The sequence below is a fragment of the Clinocottus analis genome, unplaced genomic scaffold, assembly GCF_023055335.1.
Source record: "Clinocottus analis isolate CAN_PGR_092001 unplaced genomic scaffold, fCliAna1.0.p SCAF_5, whole genome shotgun sequence".
Taxonomy (NCBI): Eukaryota; Metazoa; Chordata; class Actinopteri; order Perciformes; family Cottidae; genus Clinocottus; species Clinocottus analis.
The window spans coordinates 15,139,447-15,162,838 of record NW_027176207.1 but is presented as its reverse complement, the minus strand read 5'-3'; the positions used below and the strand labels follow the sequence as shown (position 1 = coordinate 15,162,838).

General features: G+C 42.9%; 3 protein-coding genes across 6 annotated transcripts in view; 1 reads left to right on the top strand and 2 right to left on the bottom strand.

The window, feature by feature from the left end:
- septin8a (septin 8a) overlaps window positions 1-7,396 on the bottom strand; it is a 33,553-nt gene extending 26,157 nt beyond the window's left edge. The window contains exon 1 of one of the 2 annotated variants that reach the window (XM_068600782.1): window positions 7,275-7,396. In XM_068600782.1, coding sequence (XP_068456883.1) covers window positions 7,275-7,304 — 30 coding nt within the window. In that variant the 5' untranslated portion in view covers window positions 7,305-7,396. The remainder of the gene's footprint in view (window positions 1-7,274) is intronic. The other variant, XM_068600783.1, reaches the window with a different exon arrangement.
- A 1,454-nt stretch (window positions 7,397-8,850) lies between these two features.
- LOC137803108 (ankyrin repeat domain-containing protein SOWAHA) lies at window positions 8,851-10,462 on the top strand. The gene has a single exon (XM_068601387.1). It carries the CDS (start codon window positions 9,029-9,031, stop codon window positions 10,460-10,462), a length of 1,434 nt encoding a protein of 477 aa, XP_068457488.1. The 5' UTR covers window positions 8,851-9,028.
- Window positions 10,463-14,898: 4,436 nt separating this feature from the next.
- Window positions 14,899-23,392, bottom strand: part of shroom1 (shroom family member 1) — a 29,722-nt gene continuing 21,228 nt past the window's right edge. For 2 of the 3 annotated variants that reach the window (XM_068601175.1, XM_068601176.1), the window contains exons 3-9: window positions 23,204-23,390; window positions 22,871-22,923; window positions 21,689-22,417; window positions 20,947-21,546; window positions 20,240-20,348; window positions 19,330-19,602; window positions 14,899-17,618 (exon numbers count right to left, since the gene is read on the bottom strand). In XM_068601175.1, the coding sequence (XP_068457276.1) occupies window positions 17,370-17,618; window positions 19,330-19,602; window positions 20,240-20,348; window positions 20,947-21,546; window positions 21,689-22,417; window positions 22,871-22,923; window positions 23,204-23,390 (2,200 nt within the window). In that variant the 3' untranslated portion in view covers window positions 14,899-17,369. The remainder of the gene's footprint in view (window positions 17,619-19,329; window positions 19,603-20,239; window positions 20,349-20,946; window positions 21,547-21,688; window positions 22,418-22,870; window positions 22,924-23,203; window positions 23,391-23,392) is intronic. The other variant, XM_068601177.1, reaches the window with a different exon arrangement.

Below are 23,392 nucleotides of genomic sequence, written 5' to 3'. Positions count from 1 at the left end.
CAGGGCAACAACAACATAGCAGCAGTTGCAGCAGTACAGCACAAATGTATTAGAATATCTGATAAGATTGCTGTGTGTAAAATAAAAGTAGGCTACTCATGCTGAAATAGCTTCTTTCAATATATATATATATATATATATATATATATATATATATATATATATATATATATATATATATATATATATGAAATATAGTAGTTGAGGCTTGAAAATGTTTTCTTCAAACGAATGAAAAAGTAGCATTTTTTTCCGCTTGTACTAATATGTATAGTATGTATGTTTCAGAAATGAGTGTCTGTAGTTTGAAATAAAAATTTGGATTTGATTATTAGAAAGTATTTGACACAAAATCTGTCTTTACTAGCAGGTTTCTTCACTTGCTAAAATAAGCAAGATTTGCAGAAGCAGGGAAAGAAGAAGTGAATCATATGTTTTGTATGAAAAATCATAATCTGCAAAATATCCAGACACTTGCGTCAACAAAAAAATGTGGTGAAGTACAAAGTACAATATTTGCCTTTTGAAATGCCTAGAGCATAAATATACAGTAGTAGAAGAATGAAACACTGACCAGACTTAGGTTGCATGCAAGTCTATGTTCTCATGCAGATATAGTATGTGAGCATTTTGTGAAAACATCTCCATGTTTGGTCATTTTCTTATTTGTACTGTGACTAAATGACTACATAGTTCACTATATAAAAAAATGAAGCTCCCGTCAAGACCAACCGGATTACGTGAACCCTGCATCACAAAAGCTAAAAATAAACCTGATTGCCTTAGTTCCTGAAAAATGTACATTTAATGACAACAGCATCACACCCATTAGCTATAGATATACTGTGTAACCAGTGGGTATTAGGGAAACTTAGAGGCATCAGTCCACCCGCCAGAGTTACATGAGAGAGGAGGAGCACAGCAGCGTAAAGTATGACAGGAATGAAAAGCCTCTGGTGAACTGTCTCAGAGAGGAATCAACAGTCAGCTCTCAGGCCACTGTGTCACCGAGCCTACAGGAAGTGGCCTCACAGGTGGCGCAAAGTGAAATGAGGCTCAAACCATAAAAGCCAGCTCACAATGCTGTGTGTTCATAGCGTAGGGAACTGCTTTTTCCTTGTCACCCAGTCGGTCTTTTTCACTGGCATGGCACTGTGCATGCTGGCTCATTGTCACGGCTGACTGGGACACTTCAACAGAACAGAGCCGGTCGTTAACGTTATCAGTAACACCTGTGCTTTTCCTTCAAGGCAAGTCAAAACGTCTGCTGTGAAAAAGGCCCCTCAATGTTAAATAAAGAGCTGGGAATATATGTTCGCACTGCAAAAGGCTGGTGCTCCTTTATGCCTTAAATTGCTCAAGCATATCTAGTAATACGGAGCAAAAGCTATGACCTTAAATAATCCACCAACCAAAGCATGGTCACAATCTTTCTACTGAGCTACGCAGAGTGTAAATACTCCCACGCGCTTTTAACGACTACTACAGTGTTAGCTGTCACTGTAAACCATTCAGTAAATGGCTATATTTAATGATTATTTTCATTGTAGAATTATCTTTCCATAAAGTTGCTTATTAAATACATTTTATGCTTAATGAGTGACTTCAAAATGAGGAATATGTTAAATTTAAAAAAAGGATTATGAGGTCTGACAATGAGCTTCCACCACCACCAGCAGCACTACGCCTCAGACCAAACCCAGGAAGTATACCGTTGCCATGTGTTCAGTGAGTTGCGCTGTAGGCTTCAACTTGAGCTCTATATTTTAAGCCTATATATATTACATTTAGAAAAATTGGCAACATCAGCTATTGGAAATTGCCGTTTGAAATTGACCAAGGGATACAACGCTTTCAGGATTAGTTTGATACTAATTGAAAATGTGATGATTTTCAGCTTTGAGTTATGAGGAGCTTATTTTTTCCATGATTTCTGGCCAGATTTATGAACGTTTCTTTGTGACATTGAATCTAGAAATATATTGGCATGTAATGTTTACATGTTTCGATTTAACTGAGTTAGGACTTTACTGCCTCTATGGGCTGTCCGTCACAGCCAACTACTCACCATGTTCAAAAAACAGACAATTCAATGGGCCAAACCACAAAACACTAACTCCCAGCATTCACTTGTCCCTTTTGCCTTCTGAAGTATCTTTGCCTCACGTCTCTCCCTGCACTTCCCCATCTTGACCTCTGATCAAAACTATTTGTTTCAGTCTTTAAACTGCAACTCAAGGCAACAAAGAAGCATTTTCAAAACATCCCACAAACGAGTGAATACCGGCGCCTGGCAGCGTGCACGGCACAAGGCCTCATCCGTGACATCAACATAAGTTGAGTAAATATAACGCAGATCTAACCTGATGTGAACTGAAGGCAAAACCGAGATGTTTTCACTCCAGCGAAACATTTTTGGCAAACAGCCCTAATATGACCTGAAATTCTTGTATCAGTCATTCCGACCTGCTGTCTCTCTATCCCCTCTTCAGCTTCCTTCTCGCCTTCTGGCCTCTTTTCCCACCTGACTTGTGTGTACTCAGCTTGTGTCTGCCTCAGTGAGCCTCCACCTGACAGACTGAGACACACACTGCTGCAGCTGATGTTTGTGAATGTGTGTGTGTGGGGCGGGGGGACACTCTGAGGGAAGGCCTTCAAATATTTACAATAACTTGAGGTGCACTTTGTGTAGAACTAGTTTTCCTTCGATGTCTTGTTTCCACATTCAATTTTAAAGAGGACAGATCAACTGCGAGAGAGTATTCCATATATTCAGGCATTTTTCACTTCCTGTATCTATTATTTATGTTCATTATCTTAAGGCATATATACACTCAGGCAGGATCCTAAAGAATTTAGAGTAGAAATTTAAGCATGCACGTTTGCTTTTTAGGAGCACGATAAGACCTGATTGAAGAAAAAAATACTACAAACTGCTTTGTTAATCTTTGACTATTGAAGTTATCGATCAAGCACAAAATAAACATTAGCAGGGTGAGGGTCCGGCTTCTCAAATGGAAAGTTTTGCCACTTTTCCTTGTTTCATATTATTGTAATCTTTGTGTTTCTGACATTTAATTGGAGGACGTCACGTTGCCAGGGAACTGGCTAGATGCTTCGGAGGGAAGGTTGACGACTGAAGGGGACAGAGCTTTTTCAGTCACCGCTATAAACGTTGACCTGCCAGAGAAATTCACACTTGCAAAAATCTTCTTTATGTTGCTTTTGAAAACTTACTTTATTGTAAGGCTTTCTTATAATTGTGTGTATTCAATATAGGTGGATTGGATATTATATTTAGTCCTTTGGTCGTTGGATCTAATGTATTATTTTATTGCCTTATGCCTGCCCTTTGGAAACGTTAATTTTGATAAGTGCTATACAAGACTTCCTGTCCAATGATGTCATTTCGATTTGAGTGGACTGACTTTACATCTCACCCGATGTCATCAAACCAGAAACATACTCTGGATAAGATAGTTTTTGCACTACTGACAGAACTAACCACACCTACAGATTGTGTGTGCTGCAATAGTTCTTCTCCTGCTGCTACTTGTGTGAGCAAGCGGTGGTGTTGTAATGGTAAAAATGTTGATGGTTGACATTTGGATGACGTGTGGGCCACCAGGTGTATCTTATCAAATGCCTATTCTCTCTCTATCTCTAGTCTCACAGTCATGCATAATAATTGTTATGGCCCCATCACCGCTCAGCCTCGTCCCTCCTTTATGCCCAACAGGAAAGACAAAAAAACCAAGACAGACAGACGGGAGACGGGAACCATTTTACGAGACAGATGCACGGCTCAAATCATCTTTACAAGGATTTTTAGTTTCCTTACTATAACTGAGGGGCCAAAAAAGTGTGTCACGACAAAATCATTTTACAGTTTTGTCAGTTTTGTTTTTGCCACAAGCCAAAACCCCTTTTTCGCTATGGATTAGTGGTGAAAACGTATCTGGAGAGCTTTTTATATCCCATGATCGGAAAAGCTTTCACACATGGCAATTATTCGAGAGCTGGACTAGTTATGCATGTTACTGAATGTTGTTGAACAATGAATACTGACTCAAATCAGACACAGCTCAGGGTTAGACTTATTATTTTGTGCCATTTTTGGATGCAGTAAATCCTTCTTTTTTTGTTTGGTGATGATGATTAATCAGAGAACAATCAAGAGAGATGTATTGTACACATATAGATGCAATTTTGGCTTTAAAAAAACATAAGCCAATGCCTTTTTCTTATTTTGTGTCGTCTTCGCCTTTCTTAGAGCCGTCTCTGCCAAGTCAGCATTTACATGCAAGCTGCATGGTTCAGAATCCAAATCAGAGTTGAAAAAATTGGGAGCCTTTTGACAACACACGTGACTGCTGGTGATGGATTCACAGGGGGACGCAAGTATCACAACTGAGAGTCTATAGTGAACAAATTTTCCTTCCTTTCTTAAACCAAATGCTTTTTCAACATCCCAGCAAACATCACTGCCTCAAACATCTTCATTCAGCTTTTGCTAACAATGTTTTTGGGAAGCTATTTTAATCTTGGAGCGTCACAATTTGGGCTCTGAACAGGTCTTTGAGAATTTTCGACCTATTCTAAAGACGAATATTGACTCATCACCACAGAGGCTGCAGCTCGGCTGTCATGATCCATCTACAACATCGGATTTGACAGGCTCGCCTCGAGGCAGTTCTGGCCTGTACGTACTATATACAGCGAACATCAGGGCAATCTGTCGTGAGCAACATGCAGCTGGGACAACATGGAAAAGGCACTGGCTATGCTTTGAAGGAACACGTGTTAAATCCTTGGATGGGTTTTAAAATAGTACACTGAATAAATCACAAATGTGATTGTGTATTTGCAAGTTAATATCCATCACTTTCTGCACAAGCAGTCATCGCTGCCGCTATAAAGTGACTCGGCCCTCATTCCCACCTCCCTTGTCTCTTTGCCTTTAAGCACTTTGTGAAGCTAATTTCATTTTATGCATGCGGGACTCACGGGAGGGACCGTACTCATCAGGGTCAGTAAGCACTGTACACGCTGAATATGTTGTCGGGCATTTCATTACATAACCCTTTAAAATGAAGAGCATCCTTTTCTATATGCTACACGTGCTGATGTAATTAATAGGTGAAAACAATAGATGAGTAGACTGCTCCATTGATCGCCTCAAATGGCTCTGTCCTAGAAAATTAACCCGATGGCCGTTGGATGAGATTGATTAGGGCCAAACACACAACCCTATCAATAGCTGCACATAATTAACACAATGCCCTTTGCGCGTACACCACCAGGCCAGCCTGTCAAGTTTGTTCAATATGGTCTCACTTAGTTCTGAAAGTGAGACAGGAAGTCAAGCAGACGGTCAGGCAACTGTGCTGCTGCGAACACTGTTGTTCCACTGGCCCGTTTCCCTGCATTCTCAGCATGTTTTCGGATAAATCAATTCTCTGATTTTGTATTCCAAAAGAGCCATTTTAGAAGTCACAAGTAGGTGAAACCTTCTGCAACCCCCAACCCCTGTACCTGATTTGAAAAAGAAATGCCAAGTGTACAATAACCCATATGCATCTTCTTTGTGGGTCCTTTTTTCCTTTATAGCAGACGGGTGTTGCACCAAGAAGTGACGGGAGTGGCCCAGGGTGTTTTCCTAATCTTTTTATCCCTGAAACGCAGCGCTGCTTACTGTCCGATTCACAACCGCAAAGATCTCTGCAAGCATCTGCCAAAAAATGAATCACCGCCTTTAAAATCCCCTCCTGTGAAAAGTTGCCTCGTCACTAGAATATTGGTTTTACCAAAATGTTTTTTTTGTGTGTAGACTGTGAGAATGATCCTGACATATCTTGCTTTGTGTTATTGACATTTTCATTAGCCTGTATTGCATGATCATCAAACTGTAAAGGTTCACACCTGAATGACAACAGGGCTCGTCACTATGAATGCAATGCAGAATGCATTCTTCCTCCCACTCATTCTACCGCTCTCTCTCCATGTACCCAACCTAATACTGCCCATTGTTTAGCATAAAACTGACGTCAAGTGAGTGGATCACAAATTAAGTTGTGCACCCCCTGAACATGAAGATAAAAATTAAACCACGTTGTTTAGGAATAGGGTTCTAAAGGGTGGACATTTTCCGTTAAATTTCCGGAAAGTTTCCACGGGAATTCTGAATTTTTTTTTGCAAAAGCATATAACAGGGAACTTAAATGTAGTTAGCTAGCTAGCTAGATAGATAGTTGAGAACAAGACTATGCACGCCTAGCTCAGCTGGACCCTGAATGCAGCTGGTTGGGAACATTGTATGCCAGAAACATAAACGTAAACATAAAACCTTCTGTTGTTTTTGAACGTCTTTGTCATCAGTGTTGAGTCTGAACGTTTCAGCCCTTTTCCTGGCAAGTGTGAGAGCGCAGAGTTGCGTAGAGGCCAAGAGCGGTATTGCAGACAGACAAAGATTTCAATTATAGCTAGCAACATATTGAAAAGAATAACGGAAGTAGTCGGACATATGTATGTCCACACAAAAGTACACCATCACCTCGATTATTCGCGGCCTTCGGAATGTCAAAACAGTCAAACAATTCATTTTTTTCCGTTAATTGCCGATTATTCCCGTGGAAAGTTTCCAACTTTGAATAGTCCCGGAATTTTGCAACCCTATTTAGGACCTAGGATCATCACACTGTAGCTGATGCTGCCTACATGTAGTAGCATAGCATGTAATACACCTTACAGCGGCTCAGGTGTGTCTGTGGTGCACATCAATGACTTTACAGCAAGCGAGGTAAAACTTTAAAGCATTCGTATCTGCTACAAGTACAGTGACTTGACACAGAAATGTCACCCTTTCTCAAAGCTTTCTGTTCACAGACACTTATCATAATGTCAACAGTAAACAGTCTAATGGTGGCATTTGCTACACCCCATATATGCAGCACCGCATGCATTTACGAAAAATAGATACGTAACAAGACACACCATTCAGGTGGTCAACAAATAAGCAGCGTCACCGTCATTTTTTGGCGTCGTACGTTAAAGAAACCTCCCGTCACCATAGCAGAAATTCGTGTCACCACCATCTCGGCTGAACCCACATTACAGGCTTCAACAGAACGAGGGGGAGGCTTAGCTTCACAGCAGCTCACACCAACACTTTTACTAATCACAACCGAGTCATTCCTGGCTACGTGTTTTTGTGGTTGCAACAGGAAGAGAAGGAAGAAAGAAAATACAAAATAAAAACTGTGGCTTTTACATACCGAAAACACGTCAACGTCCGTGGCAGCCATGGTTGCGGAATGTATGGCGTTGCTGTGCTGGGCAGACTGAGCAGAGGCGAAAGGGAGCAGCCCTCGTCTCTCAGTACAAGCTGAACCACTGAGGCGAGCTGACAGGGGGAGGAAGAGGGACACGAGCACACGACGGAGACGAGCTGGTAGCTGGGAGGATGCGAGCTATTGGCGACGAGAGGACTCACCGCTACGTCGCCCCTTTTTCCGTTTAATCAGACTAATTTTGTTTGTTTTTTCTTAGTTTGCGACATTGGCCGGGAGTCAACAGCTGTGCACAAATACTTGCGTTGGGTATTTTAACTATCTTGGCTGGACGGCGGGCAAATACATAAACAGCAAACAGCACTAATTGTGGTGATTATTGTACTCCTAATCTGCGCATGCGTATAAATGCGGATGTCATACATTTACTTCATATTTGCCACGTTTTTTATTTAGCTTCTGTTTTTATTAATGCGAATAACATATTATTATCGTTCATAATATTGTTATATTTGTTATATATTCCACTGGAAGCCGTTCAAAGTCACTTCGAGGCGTTTCCGAGCGGTGTAACGCTCAACGTTTATGCGGACGTTAAAGTAGGAAGTGAACTATCTTGACGTTTAGGTTACATCTTTGAACGTGATAGATACGTTCCAATATGGCCACTTCTCGGGAACTCCCATTTAGTCCAGGAATGTCATGTTAAACACATTACAAGCCAGGACAGGAGCGAGAAGCACCGCAGGAAGATCGAGTTGGAGCACACATATGTGTGTAGACATTTGAGATAATAAAACACCCAATCATCCCTTCAGTGTATCGAACTATCTGTACTTGTGTGTGTGTGTGAGTGTGTGTGTGTGTGTGTGTGTGCGAGTGTGTGTGTGTGCGAGTGTGAGTGAGAGAGAGAGAGAGAGAGAGAGTGAGAGAGAGAGAGAGAGAGAGAGAGAGAGAGAGAGGGTGTGTGTATGTGTGTGAGTGTCGTTTTCAAGATGGCACATTCATATTTAAATTATTTAATGAGGTCACTGATTGCTCGAGTGTGATACAGCCAATGCGAGCAAGCCATCTGACATTGTGTCTAATTAACAAATTTAATAAAAACACACCTCATGTTCCTAGATTTATTGTACTGTGCATTTTTACTGGATTTTGAGAGGGAATTTAAAAAAAAATTTAAAACCTGTTGACGATTGGCCTAAAACACATTTTTTGATCAATTGAAAAGTTATGGACATATAGCCCTTAATGTGAGTCATATGGTTACTTGAAAGTATATGTAGCTATTATATGTAAATGAAAATGCACTAAATATTGTATTAAATGGTAATAGCCTCTAAATGGGAATGAGACTAATAGTTTGTGTAGTCTATTGAATTAGACTATGTTAAAACATATTTGGTTAAAATTAGATTAATTAAAATAATAAGAAAAAAACACACAAGCAGACATATATAGGCGACACCACAAGTATTTACTTTTATTTTAACCAATAATAAACCAGGCATCATTTGTCTTGAATTCTCACTTTTGCCTTTAGGAAAACAATATGCATATATTATTCAAATCGTGTCCACGTCTCGCGCTCTGCCCCGGAAAGGACTCCTCCAGGTGGGGAGGAGAGAAGTGAGCGGCCAGGTGAGACAACCTTTCCTCACACCGGGACAACGGCGGCAGGGAAAACAGCGCGGCTCTCGGAGTTATAGATGTTATAACTTTAACTCTATATTGCAATAATGGTTTTGACGCAAGAATGCGTCCTGTCCCTGCTGATCGCGGAGGGGGGCAAAGTGAAGAAATCCGACTTGGTGGACAAATTCAAACGCTCGATGGACAGCGACGATCCCGCGGAGAAAGAACAGAACAAGGAGCTTTTTAAGACTTTTGTCAACAAAGTTGCCGTCGTCAAAGAAATCGACGGTGTCCGGTACGTGGTCGTCAGGAAAATATATCAGCATTTGCTGGACGGCGCCCAGACTGCGGAGAGCGGCATGGACGAGCCCGACAATAAGGAGATCCCGCTGACAGGTGAGCAGCGGAGTGAGGATACCAGAGGTTCCGGTGATGCAGGCGGGGAGAGATCAGCTGTGTCTGAGCCTGATCCGGAGCAGGCAGGTGAAAGTGGAGAAAACCCCACAGATGGACTTACTCTCATCGAGCTGGCGTTGCAAAAGAGCAAATATAAGGCTGTTACCGTGAAAAGGATGCTGACGTTTGAGATCCAAAGGCAGGAGGCGCAGCACGCAGGCGATAATGATGAAAGGAGGGGTGCGTTGGACGAGCCCACCGTGGCAAAGAGCAAACCGTATGCCTTACCTCTGAGGGTGCCACCTAGCGCCACCCTGGTGGAGATCCGCAAACTGAAAGTTGACCCGGATGACCCCCCTGGAAGCCCCAAATTGGACTCCTTCAGGGGCAAGAGACGGATCCCTTCAGTGGAGACCAGCGCCGCAGGCTCTCCCCAGCTGAGGAGGTCAATGAAGAGCAACAATGAGCTGGAGGAGCCCAGAGAGACGAGGTGCCCCTCCTCGGTTCCCCTGGAGCAGTCAGAGCACGAATGGCTGGTCAAGTGCGCCGCCGGCCTCTGGGGCCAAGTGTACGGCCTGCTACTGAGAGACAACCAGCTGGCAGAGAAGAGGGACTTCATGTCGGGGTTCACCGCTCTGCACTGGGCAGCCAAATGTGGAAACAGTGAAATGCTCGTGAAGATTTTTGACCTTTCCAAGCAAGGAGGGGTCGGCGTTGACGTCAATGCGAAAACCCACGGCGGGTACACTCCTTTGCACATCGCGGCCCTGCACGACCAAGAGTACATCATGGCCATGCTGGTGAAGGAGCTCGGGGCCGATCCAAGGGTCAGGGACAATTGCGGGAAGAGGGCCTACCACTATCTGCACAAGGGCATTTCTCAGACGGTGAGGGAGATGCTGGGCGAACCCAAAGCCCAGGAGCCTCATGAACGGGCCCAGTCCGACAAAGAGGAGCTGGACCTGTTCCCGGATCTGCCCAAGGGCCTGCATTCAATAAGCCGCCTCTTCCAGCCTCACATGACGGTACTCAAGAAGAAGCACAAGCAGAGGCCCGCGTTTTACTCCCTGGGCGACGAACCCAGCGAGGACCAAGAAGACAGCAGCTTCAGACAGAGAGTCATATCAGATGCTTTTATGTGAACTCAGGAGGACTTCCTTGTCTCATAGCCATGAGGAATGTGCACCAATCATCACCAGAGGGTTGACTGACATTCCTCGGATTTGCTTTCTTCAACAGCGGCAAAAAACTAAATCAATGACTTCTTTCTTGTTCTATTCTTTAATATATTTTTGGGACATTTGTCATGACATACAATTCTTATCAGCAAGGTTGAGTGAGACAGTTTTTTTGTGAGGTGTCACCTGTATGAGTTGCAGAGTTTACAGGTGTGAAATATAACATGATTCAGAAAATATTCCAGAGGGCCATGTGAGTCGTCCTATTACTCACCGTCTGTGGTCTCTCAACGGCCTCATCTTCAGTCTGCTTGTCTGTAGTTTCCCTTCAGGAGAGGCTCGCTCAGAAATGCAATCGGAGTTGAACAATATAACAGACATACTGTTTCTTTTATGTTTAATCACTGCTAGTCACAAATTCCTGTTGTTTTTTTTCTAAATTAAGAAACACATGACATGACATAAAAACATGTTCTCTCTTTCTCTATTTTTGATTAAAAATGAATCAATACTAACGGGACATCGATCTGTGACGAAGACCTTCTGTTTCAGGATTAGCAGGAGAAATAAATCCTGACTGGACTTATGTGTTTATATATCTGAGCAATTGAGATGAACTTGAGTAATGAAGTGGTCGTCCTTCACGATTCCCAGAGGCAAACACGCACAACACAAAATGAAGGATGTGCTGACTTATGGGTGATTCAAACCCATGGAAGCAGCATGATTAATGCATTAATACAAATCTGTGCCTTTGAGGAGGATTTCCAGGACACGTCTCTTTTGTCACAGATTCATTATCAAACACGGTGAAGCCTTTAGGAAAAAGCAAACATCCCAATTAGATTCCCAGGAAGAAGGCAAACATTGGATTTCTCTGAATCACAGCACAATTCATTTGAAAAGGCAAAGGGTGTGTCACACATAAAGTGCTGTGCAGGTGCTCCATAAATCTTTTTCAGGCCTCTTTGCGTGCCAAAACCTGTGGCTCAAATCCATCCTCTGGCTTGTTGAGGCAGCTGTGATTCAGTTCCCCGATCAGCTGACTAGGAATGAGCATATGTTTGCATGTGGGTGGCTGAAAGTGTGTGTTAATGCGGCCTCGTTTCCTGTATGTCAGGAGTTCTGGTCATGGTTGACAATGTTGTTTAGTTGCAGCTCTTTTGGGGGGGGATAAAAGAGTCGCGGGTCAAGAAGGAGCTGTGTTTAAAAGTAGTACGCATCCTGTGTGGTCAGCCTCATTCTCAGGCTGTTCGTCTTGTCCCCGCCTCAAGTCGTCTGCCTCGGTGTTCCTTCGCATCTCATGATGTCACTTCAGCCAGCAGCTTACATTGTCTTCACGTCAGAACGATGTTTCATCTCAAGGCCTCAGGGTTTTATTAAGCAAATGTTCTTTTCCTTTTGCTGCTGCTGCTGTGAGGAGAAAGGCCAACACGAGGTCAGTAACAAGACCCAGAGTGGTTGAGAAAAGTACTGAAATCATGAGACACGAGAAGCAGAAATACTTTGTTAGATTACTTTCTTAAAGAAAAACATGGCACGCAAGATGTTTGTCAAAATTAGAATATGGAAGTGTGAGTGGGAAACTTTAGAGCTTAAATTTAATGTGTGTTTTGAAATTGGTCCATTTGCTGTGTTGGTGCTCTGATCTATACGATGCAATTTAATGAACTTTATATAATGGCAGGTAGTTTTACATTGTTATAGTCAGTCCAATGCTCTGCTGAACCTGGTTGACTTCAAAGTAAAATATGTCCCGCTGTAACTTGAAACTTTATTAGAGCCTCTCAGAAATAAATAGATGGCTCAATAAATGGACAAATACAATAATAAGGATACACACAAGTATGTATACATACAAGTCAATTATCAGATAAATGAGCAGCAATTCAAAAATGTATAAATATGCACATGAATAGAAAAATAGATACATCATGTAGATTTATTTATTTAGATTTGTATCTATTTTATGTATTATAATGTCAACGTTTCTCTGTAAGTTTAAATCATGTAAGAAGCTGGAATCCTTAGCTTTTCTACAGGTAACAAAATAAAATAATTAAATATCTGCTTCGCCTTGTTTTCAGCCAATATGCTAAGCTAAGTGAACCAACTGCTAGCTGTGGCTTCACATTTTTCCTACAAACAAAAGAAGTGGTGTCAATCTTCTCCTCTAAGTCTAAATAGGTATGAGGTTATTTCGCAAAATGTCAAACTATCGCTCTAAAGTCAAGTGATCTGTGACTAATATCTGCTGGATGTCGAGTAGGATTTGATTCCACTTGTCTCCTCCTCTTCTCAGCACTATAACACAAAGTATTGCAGAAAATCCAGTGTAAATATGTCATCATCGCTGTATTTGAAAAGATTAGCAACACAACATAAGTTGGGCCCGCCGTCTGGTGAAGGAAGCTCCACGTGAACCGCAAATTGCATTTTGAACCATTATGCTACTCGTCACAAAACTGGAGGCAGTGGAGGAATATAATGGCGTGTCTGGAATGCATTTACATTGTAAGCTATTACCCTGTGTGTGTGTGTGTGTGTGTGTGTGTGTGTGTGTGTGTGTGTGTGTGTGCGTCAGGCGGTTGGTTACATTCCAAACGGTTCTTACGTTAGCTTGATTAGAGCAGCGCTCTCACAAGAAACATCTCCACAAAGAAGTGACAACTCTTGGTGATATTAAACCGGCGAGGTACTTTGGCTTGAAAACAATTACGGCGTTGTTGAGTCATAACTGCGCCGTGTACTGACTGAAGGTGTGCTGACATTCCTGCGGGGCGGAGAGTTCAGAGTTCAAGTTGAAAAGAGGGATTTGAAGCCTCTAATCTGAGCACCTGGCCGAGTAATCACTGAGTCATGGACACCTCCCTGTAAATCACCGGCCGTTTAACAGTCGCTCGGTGGCATGAAGCGAATACAAATACACGTTGCTGCCTCTTTCACGGTGTAAAAATTGCTTCCACCTTCACTGTGCAGACGTTGCTGCCCACTTCACGGTGTAGACGTTGCTGCCCCCTTCACGGTGTAGAGTCTACACCGTGAAAGGGGTCAACACTGTCTACACTGTAGACGTTGCTGCCCCTTCACGGTGTATGTGATGTTGCAGCAACGTCGACTACTGTATGTTTTCAACCACCATTTTCTTTCCCAGTTTCCAGCAGCAGAGCTCCTCATTACCCGTCACTGGGCTGCAGTGTTTCAGCCCATCCTGCTCCCTCCTGTTTCTTGCCTGCTGCTTCCACCACAAACCCGCTCCATCACTTACACTGCCTTTGTTGTGACTCACAACCTAATCACCATCCAATTAGTGTCTGACAAAGGCCTTTCTTGTTGAGAATTCCCTGAGTTGTGTTTCATGTCCCTGCTGCCTTCAGTAGGAATGTGATTAAAAGTTTGATTTTTTTATTTTACACGAAGTGCTGTCTGGTGTTTCTCATTGTCTCCCTGGGGGTTCATCTGCTCATCAGGGGAGATGTTTGCCTTCAGGGATACTTCTTTCTAGAAGTAGGGTTGTTTCGGCAACAAAACCTACTTGGTTTGTTTTAGAAAAAGATTAGGGTTTTGGTTGAAATAAACCCTTTCTGCCCCAAGGGCAAACTTTTCCCAATCCACGTTTCTTCATGTGCCACTCGCCAACTTGAAATCCTTGTTATCCCCCTCCTCCGTCCATTCCTTTAATCCTTTTATTAAGCATTTGATTTTGCTGAAACACACACTGGACGGCATTCCACTCTGAGGCTGAACAAACGAGGACAGAGAGGCGCGAAAGAGACAAGAGAGGAGGCAGAGACAATCTCCTTAAATGCACCATTTAGTCCCTAAGATTTCACGGTTTTCAGAGATTTATTTGCTTGTTTTGCTTCGTCGCAGAGCGCCAGGAGCCAGGAACTGCTTTATTTTGTGATGAAATGTCAGTATTTAATGTGAGATAGATTTGATGCAGTGTAGAGTTCAATTACATGACAAAAACTCCCGCTTGCAAACAAGTAGATTCAACCGCTGGTTATAATTGTGTAGGTTCATTCAGTATTCAGCTTAGTGCCACAGTATTAGACTCTCAGTCGCAGCAGTGTGTTGATTTGCCTGCAGAGGGCAGAAACGAGCTCCAAGAAGAGCGACTGCTCCAGCAAGGCCTCAATCACGAAGAAAACCTGAAGAATTTTAAAAAGAGGGTGCGCTGTATGAGAAGTAATGTAACAAAAATGTCCCATGTGACCCGTTCTCACAGCTTGAATATCGCTATAGCAGCACAAAACATGAATCCCTCTCTGCATGAATAGTTAATGGAGCATCAAATTGTGAGAAAGACAAGTTCACGGTGGTAAAAGAAGAGAAATGTGGAACACTGGAGGGAGAGGGAGAGCTTAATTTATTCACAATATTACAAACATCATGGACTTTACAACTCCAAACGGGCACAACAACAACAAAAAAAAACTCAAACTCTCAACGGAAAACACACGTGTGTGAAATGGAGCAGAAAATGGATTTTCGAAATATCTCTGCTCTCATCCCACCAGCTCGTACTCTCTTTATGTCTCTCTTTCTTGTCTTTGAAATTGATTCTGTTTGTATTAATGTCACACGTCTCCGGTATTCCAAACGAACCAAACAAATGCAATCCTTCTTTAAAAAAAAAAAAAAAACAGGCCCATTTTCCTGCGATACCTCAACACAACACGGCTTTGATTGAATGACAGAAACAAGAAATGACCTGGGAAGCTGTCACTTGGTTTGTTAGTGTGCACACACACACACAGAAAGAGCTCAAATGAGTGCCGCTCCACTGTGGGAGCACTTTCCTCCCCTTCTCTCCCCCCACCAGGCTCCCTTTCTCCAAAATGTTGCATACTTGAGGAATCCCAGTAGGCTGCAAAGAACAACACGAGAGTCTTTCGAACCCGTCAGCACAAAGGCCAAAACAAACATACATTTGTTTAGCAAACGGAAACGGACAGGGCCGTAAATCTCCAGAGAAATGTCTCAGCGCCGGTGGGGGTTAGAGTTGGTTTGGGGGGGAGAAACGGTTTAGCAGAAGAAACTGAAAAGATATTTCAACATGAAAGAGATTTCTAGTTTATGGTTTTGACAATTTGAGTTAGTGAGTAAATGTGTTTGATTTTTAGGGGTTGAGGCCGCTCCTGATGCTCTGTCGCTTTGTGGTCATTAGAACATAAATATTATATACACAATTTTTGTTTTGCAGTACAGTCAACAGGGGACGATAACATTTTGATCACTTTATGACTTCATTGGAGTTTTGTTGAAAACTTAAACGGCAAACACCCAGAGGAGTTCTGTCTTTCTGGTCCACAACTAGTCTCTGCATACATGAAATTAAGACAATCATGATTTCAAGCACACAAGCACACACACAAACTTACATATATACACACAGGTTGCACACCATCTGGCCTCAGAGCAACAGCTCACATCCTCGAAACCTCTGGCTGAAGATTCAGTACAAAGACAGTATCTGTAAAAACTAATGCCAAATATTAATGTAAAAACAGATGGTCTTTTAAAATGGGATGTTCTTTAAACATTAAAGGGGAGGTCATTTAATTAAAGAGTCTGTCTTTTTTAACTACTGTATACTTAAATAAATGTAAAAGGTTACATTTGTCTAAAAAAGGGTCTGAACAGAGGAGGTAGAAGATTAAATGAGTTAAAGACACCTGAAGTGAAGATTGTGGACTTTCCTCTTTCATAAAAAAGTGTTTCAAGTATCACGTGTCACCTCTGTGACAAAGGGACATTAAGGGAAAATACCCAGTGATTTATTTGTTGCTTACTTGTAATCCTCTTTAAAGAGATTTAGCACCTCCTTATGAGGAACCGTTCCAGCATGAAATCATCAAGACTAATAACATTAAGAATGAAATGAGCTTTGAAAAGGTATTTCAACACAGTCCTAAATGTTGCTGTTGGTGCTCATGTACCGGTTTGAAAAAACGTTCCTATTTAAAATGAATGACAAGGGAAACGAAAGAATAGCAGTTTATCTGATGGAGTAAGGCTTTGAATTGAAATGATTTAAATCTGATTTGAAGAAATGTGCAGTTATGTATTATTACAAAGTGCTTTTTTTTCCATTCACCCTTTTTGGTTTTTAGTGCCTTAAATTTGAAAAATATCTAAAAAGTAAAACATTCACAAAACAAGATTAAAATAGACGACGTCTACATATATTTTACCGACACGACGCAGAACACCGCCCCCCCCCCCCAAGACTACGCTCTTACAGTGAAGCCTTCTCGCAGATCAAAATACAATCTTAAAGCTTATAATAGGTTTCCACAGGTGCAGCCACAGGGCTGCAGCACTACCATCTTATTGACGAAGTGAAGGACAGGTGCTAAATTGCTAAAAGGGGACGCAAAAGTTTCCACACAGCAGCTCTAATGGAAAACGTTCCACAGCAACACCACCAACATCAAGGCACACAGAAAAGAAAACACCTCATTCCTCTGTTCAAAGTCAACGGAAACATGTGCGACACATTGAGGGAGGGGAAAAAAAAAAAAAAAGGCTTCAGGCGCACAGTGCACAATGGGCGGAGATTGGGTGAGCGTCCTGGGCACCTTTGATGGCAGAAAGGCAAGAAGCTTTCGTCTCAACAGTCTTTATTGCTCATCTCATGTGCAGCCGATGTCGTACGAGCAGAGCAGCAGCTTCCCCCAGAAGCCCTGACAAACTCTTTTAATAATAAGGACAGAGAGCAAACTGTATTAGACACCAGGACTACTTATGATCCACGTGACAAATACAGTCAAAACTATCTGCATGTCTGTCTCAATAAGCCATCCTCCTTCAGGGCAAGTCAAGGAAAGAAAGGAGGAGTGTGTGCTTTTCGTGGCTCCTCCCTTCACAGGCTGTTGGAGAGGGCTTCCAGCTGCTCCTCTCCCAGCCTGTGCTTCTCCTCCAGGTCCTTCTGCCGGATGAGCAGCGAGGCCTTGGTCTGGACGAAGAGCCGGTAGTCCTGCAGCTGCTCGTTGGACAGCTGGCGCGACAGAAAGGTGGAGACCAGGTTCTCCCTCCGGTCCAGGTTATCCTTCAGATCTTTGGCGTCCTCCCTCTGTTTGCACAGCAGACGGTGGCGATTGTCCAGAGATTGCTGAGACAGAGAACAAAGAACATGAGTTATACCCGATGAAGTTAAAAAGGACTTTAAGTGTGACCGTATGCGGGTGTTGAAATCCTGCCCTGCAGAGCACTAGCCCCGTGCGTACAACATGAAATGGATAAGTAAATATCCTGCCGTGAGCAAAGTCAAACGTATACGGAATTTAAAAAAAGGGCCGCTGATGGAAAATCTAAAAAATAAATCTGAAAATAACAATGTGTCCCAACATATTATTTGAGGTGATATTCTTAGTTTTAATTTTAAAAGGTTATAAGTTGTTTGGTGTTGAGCTGTGAAATTGGCACAATCACGTTTCAAACCGCCACGGGGCAGGAGGTGCAGTTTTACCATATGTCAACAGAGGGCAGGGTAGATATAAATGTCATCGAAACCGGACCGGAGTTTCGGTGAGTCAGTGTAAACACGAGTGTTGCTGATAACAGCGAGAAAACAAATGAGCCTCTAACCAGCCCTCAGTGTGCAGCACGTTCAGCCAGGCTTTTACAGATGGACAAACAGACAAAGCACCCTTTCAGGTAGAAATCTAGTAATATAATGCATCCATGCAAACACAAATTGACGCGGTGAATAATGGGACGCATAATGAAGCGGGATATTCAGGGGGGGGAAAACAAAGCAAAGCACAGAGCTCCGGTCAGATCCTGTGACACAACTCGTGATACTTGAATGAAAGAGCCTGATTACTGACAGTAAACATATTTTAATGAATGCTCGCTACCTCAGATGCAGCATGATGCACATCTAAAGAACTATTTCTCGGTGTATCAATTCAACATAACTGCTTTTCTATTAAGATCTTTGAACGTCTGATAAAGTGTTTGGCTTAAACACAGATAAGCTAAAAATGATGGCAATTACACACAGATAACATTTTTTGAATTCCACACAGCGAGAAACCTTGACCCCTTTTAAAATCGCCCTTAAACCTTTTCCAAGTCGCATATGTTTGCTGTTCTAAAGTAAACAGAACGAGAGTGTAACTAAGGGCGTGGGAGCGGCCACTCACTTCTAACACTCGGGGTCATCTTTTCTCACTAGAAGCGCTAAATGAGTTGCAGTAAGTAATGACATCCGTCAGGTTACATAACATTAACGGACACTTTTTTTTGGCAGTCATTAATATGTGTAAACAGGGTCAGGGGGAAAGAGAGGAGTGCATGACAGTAGATTTGTATCACATCTTATTTTACTGATTCAGTTGACCTTTAACCCCAGAGATCTTAAGATTCATTCACAACACCAGCACTCTCTACAGAGAAGAAGACACCGAAACAAGCAGCTTTGATACATGTAGAGTGGATTTATATCATTTTAAAGATTTAAATTGTGATGCTTTGGCCCCGTGCTTTTTATTCCTTATGTGATGTGAGATGAGAAGAACTACCATGTATTTGAAAATTGGTCGCTAAAACACAGCACTGACACAAAATCCAAAGACTAAAAAAATATGTTAAAAAAAAATAGATTTCTTAGTTAATATCTTAGATTTTGGAAGGTCCTTAAACAAGGGCAACAAGTCCCTGATGGCAGGTGTATTACAAGACTTACAGACTGTTGTGCAACTTTGACGAATAAATTAAACAACAAACTACTGAATCACTCATGCAGGGCAAACCCCTTGCACGCAGTTTATCAGAAATGAAGGAAAAACAAAGGTCGCCTGAAATTTTGGGTTCCTCACCTTCTCCTCGACATCTGTGTGTTGGTCCACGGTGCTCAGGGCGTTCTGCACCCTGGCCAGTCGAGCAGAGAGGCACAGCAGCAGGCTGACCACCCTCTCCAGGTCTCCAATGAACAGGTTGTACCTCTCGAGCTCCACGGGCAGACAGCGGTCCCGGACCAGCACCTCCAGGGCCTCGCCGTGGGCCACGTTCTCCTGAATCTCGGTCTGGAGGGCGTCGCGCGTCTCTTCTAGCGAACGGAGACGCTCCTTGATATACGTCGCCAACAGGCGCTGTTAATGTTAAGCAGAGGAGGTGTTGTGTAAGAGATTTTAGGTAGTGCTCCAGAAGAGATACACACATGGGGAAACGGGGCCAAACGGAAAATTTGTGGATGAAGACATTTTTATTTTATGATTATACATTTACTAAAGAATAAAGGCATACTGTAAGAGTGAATGTGAGAGGCAGTCAGGAAGTGGAGGAGACTATCTGCAAAGCCAAACATTACGCAAGTGGGAGATACTGATAAGAGGCAGACAGGACATCATGCGATAAAAGACACAACTATCTCAGTCTGAAATGAGTCCATTTAAGACCAAATTGCAATCACATGGTTTCGATATGGAATCACCACAGAGTTTGCCGTTGTAGTACATGCAGCAAATCTCTGGCTATTTTAGCAACATGTTACGCTATTAGTAAAAGGTATACTTCTGGGGCTTCATGCGGGTCTCATTTGGTTACGTTGAGGCTCATTCAAAATGGTTTATTTCTGTTTTAACTGTGAAAGACAACTTTTATCTGTCATGAGGAGTAAGACACATGTTTTATTGTTTAAAATAATGAGAATGTACACAATATGCACTTGTGCTATGAGGCATACTTTGGACAAAGATCATCCACTATTCTGCCCAAATTAATAATTACCTTTTTCTCAGTGACGTCGGCTTTGCTCTGCAGGTCTGTACTCTGAGGTTTAAGGCTGTCGGGAGTGGACGGACAAGGTGATGGTTCAGCCCCTTCGACCATTTCAGCGCTGGAAAAAGAAACATGTGTTTAGGTCAAACTCGCTCTTCTACAACCTGTTAATGTGCCACCTATAGCGTCTTCACAGGCGGCATACGTCCAATCCCGTTTACATATTACACAACGCCGAAATGCAACTGCACATTCTCTTTGTAGCTCCACTTTGCTTACACAAGCAGAAAGGCGATAGCCAGATGTGTCCGTGCATGTGATGCAACAAAAGACACTGGTGGAGCTCAGTTTCTTTGCTCATTGCCAACTAGTATCAAGTTTCATAGAGAAACATCAAACCAGGACTCCTAATTAACTTGGCACTAAAAACACTATTTCGATGGATTCTTATCTCAAACCACACCGCTCTGTACTTACACGATAAAGTGTTTTAACCTGAAAGGATTGGAAGTCAAGGATTTGGAAAATGTATGAAGCAGGACAAGTAATGTCACATTTATCTGCCAATTAATTTATAATTTCTTCAGAATTGTTCTCAGGGTTGTGCCGTCTTCTCCAACTAAATGCTCTCAATAGTGTAAAATATTGGGAATGTATTTATCACTGCCAGAGCTGGGTTTAGTTGAAATGTTGTGTTCCAGGACATTCATGGTTACCTTTCTGTAGCTCCTTTCTGCTCTTGTTTCTTCTTGTAGTGCTCCTCCATCAGCAGCGTGTCCTCTGACAGCAGCTGCTCCATTAGCATCAGTGCCGTCTGACGATTGGCCAGCGGGTAGAGCACTCTGGCCAGCGATTGGTCGGCCTTGACCATGGCTTCTACCAGATCCTCCCACCGAGGTCTCTCAGCAGGCCTGTCCAGGCTCTCCGTCTCCCTCTCCGGTGTCCCCCTCTCCTCTTCTATCTCCTGGGTTTTTCCCGACTTCTCATCTTCCATTTCAGGATTTTCCTCCGCCTCCACCTGCTGACTGATGTCTGTGTCAGAGACAGAGGTGCAGGAAGACACAGAGGTTTCACTTGTCTGTGTTGGAGGGGCCAAGCTCGTGGACTCGTCGTCAAAGGCATCCATCAGTGGCGAAGTCTGGACTTCGTCTTTGATGTCTTCCTCTGGACGGAGGATCCACAGTGACGGATCTGTGGTGACGCCGCAGCTCAAAGACACTTCGCGGTTGGAGTCGGGCTGTAGAGGATCTTTGCTCGGTTCATCCACTGACAGCTCTCTCTCTGATCCAGTCACAGACAGCGAAGTCCTGACTCTACTGGAAGTTAAACAAACAATGGTTAAGAGTCACACCTGGCCAAAATTGAATATGCCGAATCAGAAAAAAACAACATCATGCCTTGAGTCAATCATTTTACTGGAGGAAACAAATGCTGCATTGACATTGAGTCTAATCTTACCTGGAGCTCGGCCTTTTTTCACAGGGAAGCTTTGTCTGGGTGGAGGTGGTGGATTTGATCTCCTTCTCACTGGTCTCTAGGCATCTGGGGGAAGGCGGGTCAGATGAAGTCTCACTGGGCGGTCTACTGGACCTGAACTCATCTGTGACCGGGCCGTGAGAAGCAGGAGATCCAGAGTGAACCCTGGCCCGGGAAGAGTAGCAGGAAGCCGGGGAGGTGGATCTACTTGAATTAATTGTTCCTACTGTGGCTTCATCGCTTGGTTCCGAGTTCTCCTTCGAGAGAGACCTTTTCGGGGTTTGGTTTTGTGTCAGTCCCTGAGTGCACTTCTGACCGACAACCTGTGGTTCCTTGCCCGCTTGCTCCGTTGCAGTTTGTTTCTTCCTCCCTTGGTCCTGCCCCTTGGCTTCTCTGATTTCTGCAAAGAAAGAAACGCTCCTCTTGTCTCCGTCTGGTCCTGCCGGTCGAGTGGAGTCCCTGCACAGTTGATCTAGCTGCTCAGAACTCTTACTCATCGCCGATGGTCTCGTTAACTTTGATGCCCCAAGCTCCTCCATGGACTTCCCTCTCTGTGCGACCACACGGACACGCTGCTGGGCCTCAGGGGCTGCCTTTATTAAGGCGTCTTCAGTAGCTGGCTTTATGAAGGAGTCTTCAGTAGCTGGCTTTATGAAGGAGGCCTCAGTTGATGGCTTCATGAAGGGGTCCTCAGTGGCATTCATCTGGGGCCTGACATTGCCAATACATGTTTAAATGTTAAACAAAAGCCATTCATAATACAAAGAATGAGATAACTTTGAATGAAAACAAAAACTGCTTAAAGTAACCCTTTTAACTCACATTTTCATATGCAACTTCTTTAAAAAAAAAAAAAAAGCAAATACAAATGGGCTCACATGGGCTCAATTTGAATTCAAAGACAATAACAATTTGATATTCCTACAAATCATAATGTAGTTCCGAGAAAATGGTTGAGTCACTAATTCTTCTTTTACAGCCCATCCATTAATCTTTTAAGAGGAATGCTGGTTTGCTGGAGCAGGTGGGTGTTGACTTTTCAGTGCTACAATGAATCAAGTGGAGATTTATAGTCTGTGCAACAATGCACACTCACTGACCTAATACTCTCCTGACCTAAAACCAATAAAATTGTCCCAATGTGTCTGCAGTGCTGGTACATACCGCCAGGTTTCCATAGTATCAACTGGTAATGGATCTTCCTCGTAGTCCAGCGCCTACCGACCCAGAAGAAAAGTAAAAAAGGCAACAGATGAATTACACGTGAATCTGTAGCTTAAAATCTTCTGAATTCAATAACAAATCATATCAACTGAATGTAAAACACTCCAGCTAGAAGACGGTAAATACAAATCTTGCTTTCTTTGACAGATTGTTTTTCTCTGACTGGCTTGTTCTTATGGTAATATTATATCTTTGTGATAGAGAGCTTATCAGACACTGACTTTAAAGTAACATGTATTATATTTGTAATTGGCTCAATCTGAACAGACTTACCTGAAGTACATGTGGTGTGGATGTGGATCTGTTCCTGAAGAAACTAGGTGCTTCTGGCTGGTCCAAGAGACTCTCCACTGAGGCAGACTTCCCCTGAGATGGGCCTTGGCTCTCCCTCCGTCTGGGTTGATTCAACTGGCCCGCATACTGCCCTGAACAAGACTGCGCTGAGAAGAACTGGGCATACCT

Bases quoted from the DNA above. Each gene is read 5' to 3' on its own strand.
- LOC137803108 (XM_068601387.1), top strand. From the start codon at position 9,029: ATGGTTTTGACGCAAGAATGCGTCCTGTCCCTGCTGATCGCGGAGGGG.